The 13,850-nt window shown below is 47.7% G+C and overlaps 1 protein-coding gene across 6 annotated transcripts in view; it reads left to right on the forward strand.

Annotated features, from left to right (window-relative positions):
- TENM4 (teneurin transmembrane protein 4) overlaps positions 1–13,850 on the forward strand; it is a 554,777-nt gene that overhangs the window by 520,687 nt on the left and 20,240 nt on the right. For all 6 annotated transcript variants that reach the window (XM_032196280.1, XM_032196305.1, XM_032196313.1 and 3 more), the window contains 2 exons: positions 5,346–5,518; positions 9,969–10,204. In XM_032196280.1, coding sequence (XP_032052171.1) covers positions 5,346–5,518; positions 9,969–10,204 — 409 coding nt within the window. The remainder of the gene's footprint in view (positions 1–5,345; positions 5,519–9,968; positions 10,205–13,850) is intronic.

Below are 13,850 nucleotides of genomic sequence, written 5' to 3' on the forward strand. Positions count from 1 at the left end.
CTGCAGCAGGCTGGAGCAACAGAAACACGAGCCACTTTTGCTCTCCCTCCTCTTCTGCCTCTTTTAGCGAGTTTTTTCACTCCACATTTTCTTATAATATAATATAAATGATAATATGACCCGATTCTCATCATTGTTCCTCTGCAGAAGCTACAGTGCAACTCCAGTAAGTGCCAAGATAAAACAACACCTCTCCAGTCCTCTTGCTAAGTTGTGAGGTCATGTTTGGAGCCCGTGGCCTGGCCTGAAATGCAGCTAGAAAGGTCTTCATCTTCTGGTTTGGGCAGCCAGAAAGCTCTGCAGACGGTGGCTGCAGCCTGGCTTTGTGTCATTAGGGAGAGGACTCGCCTTCATACATATTTGAGTAGTATCGGTTTGTCTATTATGGATTTATTTTTAATGTTGTGTTTAATGTTGTTTGAAAAATTGCGAAGAGACAGGCTTGTTGAGAGGCAGCGGGCACACGGCTGTATAATCACACGCAAAATATAGTTTGCAAAGTACATTAGGACACTTTGGCACTAAATGCAATATTATTACAGTGATTTTTTTTTTCCGATCTATTTGACTCATAGTTTTAAAAGGCTGATGAAATGTGAAAAAGCTAAAATGAGGAAACTCGGAGGCTCAGGCAAGGAATTGATTTCTGAATAGACGGTACTTAGGATGCTCTCTTTAATTCCCAAGGCCCAGGTCTCTACACAATGGTAATGTGATAAATGAAAGCTCTGAATGTTTACAAGCTAACAATTAGGCCTCATAAGCACCAAATACCATTTTAATTCTGGGCATTGAACCTTAGCTAAATACGTTTCCAATTGGGAATGGATGGCAGCAGCTTCCTTTGCTGGCCTAATAATTGTCACTGTAATTGTGAACGCTGAGGCTCTGCAGCAGGTTTGAATGGGAGGCAGCAGCTGTGTTAGCAGGTGATGAATTCATTGCTCCGAGTGGCTGCTGCGTGTGCACTCCCATGTTTCAGCATTTCCTTAATTCAGAGCATTTGGAGAACACAGAAGTCTTAGGCTGTGATGAAAACTGGCCCACGCCTAAATCCTGAGGCTGTGGAAACCCAGGGGGGCTTAGCTGAGAAATTAGCTGACTGGGAGAGATTTATCTTACCCCAAGTACCAGGGCACATATCTGCAGTCACTTGGCCTTCCTCTCCAAGCTGAGGATGAGTCCTCCAAGTGCCTTTGTAGGGCTGAAGGCAGGGATAGAAGGAATGGCCACAGCCATGTCACTCATTTCACGTGTTAAGCCCATTATCTGCTTGGGATGCTGAAGCCTTCAAGCTCGTGTGTCCCGGGAGACTGTGAGGGTGTGAGAGATGACATCAGGTATGTGCCATATGCTCAAATTCAGGGAAAAAGAGGGAAATGCTCCAGTCCTGAGCAAAACAGTGAAGAGGAAAGGATCTGCTCGCCAAGAGGAAAGCACTGCCTGCGTGTCTCCTTTTGCACAGCCACCGCAGCACTAAAAGGAGCTTTTGTCTGGCCGTGAGTGTTTTGCACTTCGTCTGCCACTAATTAAAAGCCATAATTAAAACCGGAGCAGTCTAGTTGGGCTGCCTTCCCCCTTCCCTTGCAAGGCATGACCCCCTCGCAGCTGCAGCTAGGTGAGCTGTCACCCCAAAGCAAGCACTCCGACGGTCCCCGCCTGGCTCCTGGGCAGAGCCGCAGCAGACGCAGGGAGCACAGATGGTTCGGGTTACTCCTGACAGAGGCTAATGTGGTGACGAAGGAGGTGCCAAAAGCCTCATGTACACATGCAGGCATCTTAAATAGTTTCCAACATGCCATCGCAGGCTGCTGTGGGCCAAAGCGAGCCTTGCTCCTGGGGACCCCAAGTCCCAGATGGATGCTCTTGGTGAACTTCTTCCCTGGCGTGTGAGTTTTGTGTGGCTGGAAAAATGTAACCATGTAAATTACACTTGTACTCACTTGTTTTGACTTAAAAAGAAAAACACATGCAGAAATTTAGGCACCATCATACTCTTTTTTTTTTTTCCTGTTGTTCTGACCCAGCTTGCACAGGCAGAGGGTATCAGCATATTTGCCCACTATCCCACCACTGTGGAATAGCAAAAAACCAGCTTTTTCTCTTGTTTAGTGGGATGAGGGGCTGCAAACATACATGAGCAGGTACCTTGTCTGATCCCCAGGATGCTGGCGAAGCCGAGTAGTGCTGAGAGGGTGGCAGGAGAGATATTAGGATATGTCTGGGGACGTGGTGGAGGGAGCCCAGAGCTGCTGGGAGTGGAGTGGAGGGTTGCTTAAAGGAAGGAGCAGCCTTCACCAAGCACTGGAGGACCCTTTGTGAGGGTGCTGTGGGCTGGATGTCCAGGAATAAAGAAGAGTTTAAGGATCTGAGTGTCTGCTGTTTCTTGGGGCTGCGAAATTGAGCATCCACAGGCTTTGTGAGGTTTTTTTTGAGCTGTAAGTAGGGCTTGCTCGGAAGATAGGTCTTGTGCTGTCAGCATGGTGCTGAGTGTCATTCAATTCGGATAAATCATATGACTCAGAGGACACTGACTCAGCACTTCAATGAAATAGTAGCCACATGGCCATCGCTCTCTCACCCCATCCCAGCTCTTGCTGTTCTTCTTTCCCTAATCCATGGACCTGCTTCCTTTCACACTCACACCTGTGTTACACCGCAGTCCAACCCCAGACTTCAGTTCAGCACGCCTAGATTCATGCTGTTATTTTTAGGAGGTGAAACAGGCTCAGCTCCAGCAGCTGACTCTTAAAACCTATAAATAGAGCAGGATCCGTCCCCTACAGTTGCACCGAGTCAGAGGGGCTAAATTCAGATCCCATCTTCCTTAAATTTCAGAGCATTTGGGATCTGAGACTACCCTTACTGTTTTATATATAGGTCTACTGGTGTCACAATGGAAAAAAATGGGATTTTACATAACACACCTTTACTGATAATGGTGTTCTCTCTGCTCAAGGGGCAGACTAAATCATGTCCCTCGTGGCCTGTATCAGCAGATAGGATAAAGGTATCTCTCATGATGCCTTTAATTTAAGATTTCGTACTGTTTTAGGAGGAGATGTCTGGATACATCCCATCTCAGACCAAACAGGACAATGGCAAACAAGGAGCAAGGCCCCTGGTACTGAGAGCTTTAGTTCTGGCTCTTGCAAGGAGCTTCAGTTTAGATCCAAACCGTGCTCTCCTAGCCACTTGGAAAAGCTTTAGCTGGTCCCTGCCAGCCTCCTGCAACGCAGTCCTGAATTTATCCCTTTCTCTTGTGTTTTTTTTTTTTTCCCCCTTCTTTTCCACTTCACAAGTAGCTGATCGATTGCCAAGGTCTTGGAGGGAAAAGGCAAGGCTGCTCCTTCCCCCATGCGTGGATAATCCCAAGAAGGATAGGCTGACACTGGATGGCCAGATGCTTTCTTCCACCTTCCTGGGCAAGAAAAGCTTCATGCGGCGATGTCTCCAAAGCCAAAAGCTGGAGAGACTCGCAGTGAGCTCACTAATTTAGGCACTTCACTAAATATTAAACTGCAACAAAAATCACCTTTGTAGCCAGCCTTACATCAAGTCACTGCCACCCCTGTCAGCAGTGAAGTACAGGATTGTGGACGAAAATGGACAAAGTAGAAAGGAAGAGAAGAGGCAAACTTGTTTTTCTTCACAGTGCAGAGCCAGTGGCAGGTTTGGGGTCTCTCCTAAATTGCAATTCAGGAGTCTTTTTTGTTATTAGATGGGGTCTGTTGTCTTATTCCCCAGCTCACACTAATTCTGAAGAGGATCAAGAGCTTCTCAACCTCCTGCTCCCTCTGAGATCTGATCAACCACATCCAGACCCTCTCTGATGCATTTCTCTCACCTGTTCTTAAAAGCATTGATCAGTGGGGTGTCCAGAGCTCCATCTGTTCCTCTGCTTGGGGCAACCGTGGACCTGGAAAATGTTCTCCAGTTTCTGACCTGAATCTCCCCTGTACCTTTTGTCACACCTTCGGTAGAAAAGACAAATTATAAACCTTTTCAGAACAACCATTTTCAGGCTGGCATGTCCCCACTTCTTTGTTTCCTCTCATTTAAAGCAGCTCATTTCTTTTGGCTTTCCCTCTTAGATCATGTTTTCTAAGCATGTTTTCCTTAACGTATCCTTTATGTTACTTCATCATTCTGAGGAGTAGTGCCCCGAGCTGTGCTCCATCAGAGATCCCTGCTGAGTGCTGCAGGAGAATGAGTTCTCCCTCCTCAACCACCATTTGCTTTGCATCCCCAAACGATGCGCCCTTCTTGCCCTTCTCTCCTGGGCAGGACATGAAAAAGTCCAATGTTTATCTCTGACGGCTTTTGCTGATTTTTTTCCTGCTGTTTCTCCCTGCCTATTTACATATCCCTTGCCTGGAGGTCCATAGATCTTCCTGCTGCTCTCCATGTCACTCTGCAGGAGCGTCCCTCCAAAAGTCCCTTGCCAGCTACCCAAAAGGGTACCTCTTTTGAAATGCCACGAATGGGAGGAACGTTTGCTCTTCAGAAGGCCTCCAGGCACCGCTGTCTGCTTCTTCATTTTATTGAAAAATAATAAAATAACCCCCTGGCTAGCTAGCTGCTGTGGGACCAGCGTGTGTGCATCTCACTTCATCTGGGTCCTGGTAGACAGGTGTCCACATCACAGAAACCTTCCCAGATGGTGCCCGCGTTGGGTCTTTCATTGGAAAAGCCAAAGGCTCAGTAGGGGTGAAAAGTGACCTGCTTTTTTGTGCTTTCAAATCAGTCCTTCCAGATGGTCCTAGGAACAGCAAAAGGCAGAGACAGGGGTCTCAGCTGTGCGCTCAGGGCCCTATATCGTGTTCACAAAGGACAGTTTTCTACCTGGTGTGGCCAATCTGGCAAGTCCTTGCTTCCACCTTAACATTAGCTTTTAAAATAGGATAGAAAATAAGTGCTGAAGAGCTCAGGACACAACCATACAGAAAGCTGGTGGTCTTCCGAAACTCCTAGTTCTGCTAAACAGGATGCACAGACCAATGCTTTCCCACAGATCACAGCACAGTGGATGGAAAATAAAGTTTTTTTTCTGACATAAACAAGAAGCACAGTGCAGGTGATGAGCATCAGAAAGATATTGTTAAAAACCAGGCTAATGCCTATTTAGTCATTTTCTGTTCTTTGCTTCATTTCCTTCAGCTAAAAGCCGTAATTTTCTTTTCATAAAGCCAAAAAGAAAGTTCAGGTAGTCCTGACAGATAGCAGGGTTTTGTCTGGGAAAAATCTGGGTGAAGGCACCAAGACTTGGTCTCTGCTTTGCAGGATGATCCGTGTGTCCCACTCTTGTGTTCATGCTGTTGATTTCCTTCCATCCTCCCTTGCAGGTACGACAGCTTCGGCCGCCTGACCAACGTCACCTTCCCCACTGGCCAAGTGAGCAGCTTCCGCAGCGACACCGACAGCTCCGTGCACGTCCAGGTGGAAACCTCCAGCAAGGACGACGTGACAATAACGACCAACTTGTCGGCATCAGGAGCCTTCTACACCCTGCTCCAAGGTGAGTCGGGCCCCTCTCCCTCTCCCAGCCAAGCTGCACGCGTGGGATTATCCATCAGGAAACAGGCACCGTCCTGATAATCCCTGCCACCTGCATCCCCAGCACCCCAGAGCTCCCCATGTGCTGGGGCAGACGCACACTCGCACCTACTCAGCCACAGTCCCCAGCTCTGGAGTTGTTCTGCAGCTGTTTTCTGCTTCATTCTCAGCCAGTCCCCTTGCCATGTAGCGTAGTCCTCCGTCATCATTACCATTATTGTTACAACAAAAAGGGTAGTGTAAATCTCGCCGTGCTTCCATCTGACCCCCTTTGCTTCGTTCTCTTTGTGGCTTCCAACTTAGCAGTTCCTCTCCCCCTGGAAAAGGTTTCCAGATGGTTACCAGAGGTTTCTCTAACTCTTTGTTCACTGGCTGTTCAAATAGTCAGAGGGCAGCATCCAAAAAAATGACCATCCCAGCCCCCAGATGTCTGCGTTTGAGCTGAAAGGCTGGGGTGGAGAGGCAGGAAGGAGGAGATGTGGGCAGCAGGGGTGGGACTGATTTGCAGCTGTTGGAAATGAGCACGGCTCTGCTGGTGATGGCAAGGTGGGGAAGTGGGGGATTGATGAGGTGGAGGAAAAGGTGATGAAGTGGGAAAGGAAAGTGGAATAAGGAGTGGTGTAGCACCGTGCTGATGTACCGGTAAGGGCAAAGATGTAGTGCACAAACCATGCCAACCTGGATCTCCAGGTTCTGAAGGCTGAAGCCTCCTGGGGGTCCCTCACTCCTGTTCCCTGGGGCCAGGAGCAAGAGAAAGGATTGGCAAACCATCAGCTTTCTTCACTCCCCATGTCTCATTCATGCTTTGCCTAATGGCAACAGGCTGCCAAACATCATTTCCCCTGGTGAAGAACAAAGTGCTCCAAGTGAGACCAACATGTTCCAGAGTCCCACTTGTTCCCATGTCTCTGGGACGTGCATTTCCCTCCCCCTCCCTATAATAAAAGCAAGCTTTCCTAAAAGAAAGTGCCTACTGTGCCTTCACGCTGCCTTTCCTGCCTTTGGAGAAGGCAGCTGAGAGGGTGCCAGCCCCTTCAAGCTGTGCCCAGTATCCCTCTAGGGGAGCACAATGACTTTCTTTTTCCTCCCTTCAGTCTGCGGAGCAAGATCCAACCTACCCCGCCCCATCCCATCCACTTGCATTAAGATGTCTGGCAACTGCACAGACACGAGGTTGGCTTCACCTCAAGAGCCTAATTAAGCAATAGAGCCCACTGTTGGGGGCCCTTTAGTGAGATAATTGACTGCAATGTGATTTATACATCCAGAGCTGAAGGCACAGTTACATAATGGTGCCACGGTCAATTATCTCATTGTACTGCCCTCCAGCACAGGGCCACTGTTGCCGTTGGGATACACAGTATTACAAACAGCTTAACCATCTTGAGAAAGTATAAAATTACAAAATTCATTGGGTCTGAAGAAACGCACTTACCTAAAACTGAAGATCTGGATAATGTCGCAGCAGAGGTGGCCCGTGACCTGCTGAGGGTGGCTTTCCCACGAGCAGTATTCCCAAACTGAGGCAGTTGTTTGTTCATGGCATCACTGTAGAAACTGAAACGAAGGCCACTGGAGTTACCCAGGGATGTGCTGAGCACAGCTGAAATGTAATTTGCCTTCCAAGTGTCTCTCTGGTGGAAGGAGCTAGAGCCATTCGAGGTCTCTGAGCATCTCACCCACTCAGTTGCTCTCAAGGGAAAATGCACGTGTCAGATTCCCTTTTCATGAAAGGTGCTTCTGCATTTTCCTTCAGGGCTCAAAGCTCTGGCCAGCTTTCACAAATCCATTGCAAACCTTTCAAAGAATCCTGGATCACACTGAGCAAGCTCTGGCTACAGTCAGTGTGTGATGGAGACGTTTTATGGCTCCACGCAGAGACCAGAAACAGACCTCACAAAGGTATTTTAATACCTAAATTCTGTTGTTCTTGGTCAGAGTTGGAGTTCAGGCACTCAGAAATCCTTAGTTATAGGACTCACAACTGTAGACTCTCATCCATAGACCCCCATCACCTACTGGGACCCTCTGTCCCAAGGTAAGCAATCCCCCATATCAAGGATGAGATCTGTGATGAGCTGGGGTGTTGCCCAGCCCTCAAACCCTCAGATCAGAATTAAGCACCATTAAAAGCTTTGAACATCCACCTGCCTTAGCCAAGGTGGGTGTCAGGGCTCTCAGAAAAGACCAACATGCACCCAGGTGGATCCATACGCTAGCTTTGCATTAGGACTTGGGGATGCTCAGGATATGTGGGGTGAGAAAGACATCTCACCTCGAGGTCTCTAAGGGACAGAATTGGCATTTTTTAGGCTTGGGCACCAAAAGGGAACTTTCGTGAGATCTGAGAAGGTATTTCCAGAAGGTTATGTGTTCCTATAGAATGGATTTAGGAGCCTGTATAGCCAACAGGAATTCTGTGGGATTTTGCCCTGTAGACTGCTGACAAAAAGGGTAGTTTTTCAAGGCCAAAATAGAGTACAAAAATAGAGTCTAATCACAGAATCACAGAACCATTTAGGTTGGAAGAGACCTCCAAGATCACCTACTGATCACCTCTGACCTAACACTAACAAGTCCTCCACTAAACCATACCACTAAGCTAAATCACTGTAAAATACAGCACCTGGATTTCATGTAGTTCTGGTGAAATGCCTTCCAAACTCAAGTTTTTCTTTTTGGAGAAATTTTGAAAGTAATGGATTTGTAGTCCTCACACTGCTGGTGACAATCCACCATAACCCCTCTTTGGTGCCTCTGTGACACAAAGGGAGCACCACATGCCCAGTGAATCCCAGAGAGCGTTTCCCCTGCTTCCTGGTGAAGGATGAAGGAAGGAGGGATTTATTGTAGTGCAGAGATATTTCAGTGGTTTGATTTAAAGTGGATCTCCTACCACTTTTTTTTCAGAAGACCAAGTGTCTAATAGCAAAAGAGTGAAAGCCAGCTGAGCTGTCTTCCTGCTATTTGGAGAATCAAGCCTGGAGTGTTCACAAGTTTAATCCTGCAGGAGTCTGGGTCAAAAGACCATCAAATTAAGGAGACAATGGTGTAGCCAAAGCGCTTGAATCTGTGCTGTGGATCACTGCTGTACATTTATAGTGGCAAAATCTGGTGCCACAGCAATTTCACACCATCATTAGGTTAACTGTGTACAGTAAGTTGAGTTGTGGTCCTGCTGAGATCAGTGTGGCAAGACTCCAGCTGGCTCCAGCAGCACCAGGATCAGCCTCACAATACAAGCGACCAGCTGGTGTCAGGTTTCCTTCCCTAATTATACCAAACTCTGTTGTTGTTTTTTTTTTTTTGTTTTCTTTTCTTTTTTGCTGATCTATTTCAGCTAGACGAGAGATGGTAATTTTGCTGTGACCTCGTTTCCTGCTGAGCTATGGCAGAGCAACTAGTGAACAAAACCCTACTCGCCTCGGAACGGAAAAACAATTGACATGAATTTTTAATGGGTATTTTTATTCACAATTAGGTATTTATGGCAGCCTGGGAGATAGAAATGGTAATATTTTTCAGCCTTTGAAGAGCTTCAAATAAGTCACTCTGTGTATAATGCACTTTTAAAGCTATTCTGCATTGAGCAAGTCTCATGTTTTCTTACCCTTCACAAGCTCTGCAGAGAGAAGTGCCAGCTGGAGTTTCAAAGGACGGGGTTTCAGCCTGCCTCGTTCCTGAAGGGTGAGCAAGGGATATTGTTCTCCTCCTCTTCTGCTCCTGAAATCCCAAATCCTGGCCTCCAAATCTGCTGATCTGTCAGGAGCTAGCGGAGAACAGATGTACGGAGATGTGTGGGAGCTTAGTGCCTCTGCTTTTTCTCCAAACATGAGGTCTTCACTTGCCTCCTGAAAGCTTTCCCAAGCGAGAGTGTTTGGCTGTTGTTTGGGGAACTGGTTAGCGTTAACTTGCCGTGCAATTTCCTGTCCCTTGTGAGATAGGGAATAAGCCGAGAAAAGGAGGTGGCCCCACTTTTTCATATTTTGTAGAGAAATTGGGATCTTTGGGGTATAAGAATGTGGAAAGTTTTCAGCAGGACTGTGGTTTAAAACAAATATCTCACCACTCAGTGTTTTAGTGTAGGTCTTTATCCTAGCCTAGAGGTAGAAGTTTGAACCTTTGTCCTTGAATAAGGTATTACAAGGCTATTCCACTGGTGGCTTTTTAAACCTGTGTAAGATTTTTCTGCAAGAATTTGAGGCCTTGCAGAATCTCATCAGAATGAAAAAAAAATGACTCCTCACCTCAGTTTTCAGTGCTTTGCTCACTGTAAGTCGGACAGGTGAGTGACAGAGTGCGTTTGGTTGCAGCCACCAGAAATATTGGTGAGGCCTGGATGAGGGAGCAAATAAAAGGCTGGAGCTCGATCACGGGGCAGCCCTTTTAAAAGCTCTCTTTTCTGTCTTCAGACCAAGTCCGAAACAGCTACTACATCGGCGCCGACGGCTCTCTCAGGCTGATGCTTGCCAATGGCATGGAGGTGGCCCTGCAGACCGAGCCGCATCTGCTGGCCGGCACCGTCAACCCCACGGTGGGCAAGAGGAACGTCACCCTGCCCATCGACAACGGCCTTAACCTCGTGGAGTGGAGGCAGAGGAAGGAGCAAGCGAGAGGGCAGGTCACCGTCTTCGGACGTCGGCTGCGGGTAAGTGAGAGACATGAGCAGTTTTGGACTCTGCTTCCCATCTTGTCAGTCCCCAGCCTCGTGATGGAAAGGGACAGGGCTGATTTCTACTCTCTGCAGCCAGGATGAGGCTGCAGGACAGAGAAAGAGCTGTTCATCCCCGGTGACATAATCTTTATGGCTTGGATGTGTCCTTATGTCTCCTTGTGTGCTGTCATTGTCTCAGCCATCACAGGCAGGACTGCTGATTTCCCTGAGCCCTCTGCATCACTGGGAATGCATCACCTCCTACCAGACACTGCAGCTTTAACCACCAGGCTGTTCAAGCAAGCATAAAACGATCGTAACCACTAAATATTGCACCAGTTAATAGAAATTAATAAGTATTTTCTACCTGTACTGCTGGTAGACATGAGCACTGACAGCTTTGTAAGCCTTGTTGTTATCTGTGTAGCCTCAGGAAAACTTCTAGGTTCCTGAAACTTGCTAATCTGTTGAACCTGCTGAAGAGCTGGGCTTGCAGGGCATCACATGGCAATTGCCTTTGTTCCCTGATGTGAAGAGTTATCAACAGCTCCAGCCTGATGCTGCTCTCTCCCCACCGAGTGGGCAGCGCTTTCTGTGCTCGAGTCTGACGTGGTTTGAAAACATTGTTCCACACCATGTGCCGCAGACTCGTCAGGGCTTTTTCAAGTTCTTGCCCAGTAAGCCTGTAATTCCTCTGCTAACTGCAGGCAAGGTGGGGAACTTGTAATAACAGTGAGTCCTGCACACTCACCCTGCACCTTGCTGCTCTTGGAGTCGTGGGCTTATGTGAAGCTGCTCAACACCTGGCAAATTCAGGCTCTCAGAGAAAAAGGCAGTGCTACCATGGCCAAAGGACTGCAGCTATTTATTCACACTCAAGCTTCGCAGGAAATATTAATGCTGTGGTTTCAGAATATGTATTTCCCAGTCCTTGCTCTCCACCTCTCCCTATTCCCTGCTGAGTGACCTTTGCCACCGTGGTGTGATTTTTCCCAGCTCTCGTCGCTCACACTTGTCAAGCGTTGCTCCTCACCCTCCCCAGCCCCGCCGCTGCTCTTTTCCCCTTGCATCGATAGCCTCACACGCTCACTCTTTTTCATCATCAGGAGAATAGCTGGGCAAACAGTAGTGAAAGCTGAGGCTGCTTCTTCATTGGAAACTGCTGGATGTCTGCAGATCGGTTGGCATCAATCTTCGTGTTTGGTTTGGGTTGTTGTTGTTTTATTTTTATTTTTTATTTTCTTTTAATAACCAATGAAATTACCAGACAAGTCTGCCTCTGAGAGGAGACAGCCTTCTCAAATCTGCAGCTGTGGCACAGCCATTTGGTGTTCAAAGCAGTTTCCACTCATTTAGCTGCAGCTCAGCTGCCCGTGTCAGTTTTATCTTCCAAAATCTTCACAGCGGATTCAAACACAGAATGTGTCTTTGTTTTATATTGTACTGCATTTGGAAAAGCACTTGCAAAATGAGTTTTCAGGCTGGTAACTCGTGTCCCTATAAATCTGCCAGCATTTATTCACATTTGGAGCCTACTGGGGCCTGTCCCTGCTTCTAGTGAAGCAGAAGAGCATCTTACATCATTGAAGGACTCGGTTACAGCTCTGTTCTGGGGTTCAAAGGAGCTGAGGGTGAGCAAGAAGTTTTAAGCTGCCTGTCTGTACCTGCACAGCAGCATCTGCACCCCTAAGACATAAACCTGCAAGGTGCTAATTGCCTCCCTGGGGACTGCTCGGCATTTAACATATTCTCCGTGTCATGTTCTCCTCTTCCCTCTCACCAGTAATTGCTGCTTTCTCTGGCAAGGGAGAAGCTTAGGGAAGTTGAGTTCAACATGTTTTTGTTCGTTTGGGGAAACTTTATCATTTTCTGCCTTGGGTGAGTAAATCACCACTTTCCCTCTCCCCTCACCCCGCTGCTCCCAGGAGACGGCAGCAAAGGCATGGGGGAAAGGATGCTCTGTGGGAAAAGAGCACACCCAGCAAGGCTGCAGCCCTGCATCTCTCCCTGAGATCTGTGAGATGGGGAGAACAGCATCTGGCTGCTGTAAAAGAGGGAGTTCCCCTAAAAACAGCATCTTTTCGGCTGCCGTCACACGGATTTATATTTTAGGAGTCGTGCCCCATGTTTGCAGGGTGTTCCTGGGGACTGGCGACACATTGCCATGAGCTCAACCAGCTCCTGGCACAATAATGCCAGTGGCTCAGCTGCCTCCTCAACCTTCCCTAGGAAATAAAGCAGTGCCTGTGTTTATCGCAGGGATAAGGCACAGGGCAGAGACTTCTTCGTGGATGAAGGCAGAAGGGGCCAGCCCCAATAACTTTTCCTCAGTCCCAGCAATGCTGACCTGATGCTGAGCAGCGAGGTATCTCCGCTAATTTTCTGGCTGCGAATTCAGCCCCTGACAAGCCAACAGCAGCACAGACCCCATCTGCAGTGAGAGCATTGGCTAAGCTCTGCTCCAAGGAGCAGAGCTCCTTCTTTCCTTTTTTTTTTTTTTTTTAACAAATATGAATTTTTCAATAAAGAAGGATGTAATCTCTGGCAACGGAGCAAATAGGACAGTTGACAGAGCTGCTGGCTCAGCTGTTTTATTTATTTAACCATGAAAACTCCTGTTGCAGTTTGGTTCCTTTTCCCCAAGACCAGGCTAACAGTGGCACCCAGACCAAGTGTCCCAAAGACTTCCCAGAGCCAACACAACCAGAGAGGTCCTGTGGGATATGCCAGTAATGTTCCTGGTGTGTTTTCTACTGAGGACAGTCCAGCATCATCTCCAGAACTTCTACAGGGAGCTGGGGCTTGGATAAGGCCACCCCAATAATTTTAGCAATTCACTGGCAAAACTGCTTTGTGGGTACCATATATCACGTGGATGTTGTTGGCTCCTGGAGTCCTCACTGCAGAAGTATTGTTTGTGCTCTTCTGCGGAAGGTTGCAACAGCCTTTTTATGAGAAATCTTCCCTTTTCATGCTCTTGCTCTCCCGGGGAGACCAATGCATGCTGTTTAATTATCATTTAAGCTAAAGGAGCTCCACACGAAGATTTGGAGAGATCTGAGATGGCGACGTGTCTGTGCTCCTGCTCTCCTGCTTTTCCAGAGCAAACCAAGGGGTTAAATGGAAGTACTGTAGTAGGATGTGAGTTTGGGGGCAAGTTTAGTCCCATACACACTGTAAAGGGAGGTCAAATACACTGTGAACTGTGCATCTGTGAACTGTGCATTGATGTTTACCCTGGCTCAGTCCCGTGCTGATCACAGGCCTTGCCAAACGCCCTGAGGGGCAAAAGCTTTCTGCAGGAGCTTCTCAGAGCCTTTTCCAGAACGAGGACTCGGGGACGTAGGATGGCACCTTATTTAGCTGCTCACCATAAAACACGCTTGTTGGACTGAAGCCTGCAGCCCTGTCAGTGCTTCTGCAGAAAATTCCCTTCTATTCAAGGGAATTCAAATTCCCTTCTATTCCCTTGAACGAGGAGGAAAAGATTTAGCTCCTGTTCAGAGGCTACCTGGCAGTGTCGGGTTGGCTTTGCCCGTCACCTTGCGGGATGGCTGTTGGCACTGCAGTGCTTCACAGAGAGGAGAGCAGGAGAAAACAAATCATCAAAAAAAATTATGAAAAGGGAGACTGGTTTCAG

This window comes from Aythya fuligula, chromosome 1 (genome assembly GCF_009819795.1).
Source record: "Aythya fuligula isolate bAytFul2 chromosome 1, bAytFul2.pri, whole genome shotgun sequence".
NCBI lineage: Eukaryota > Metazoa > Chordata > Aves > Anseriformes > Anatidae > Aythya > Aythya fuligula.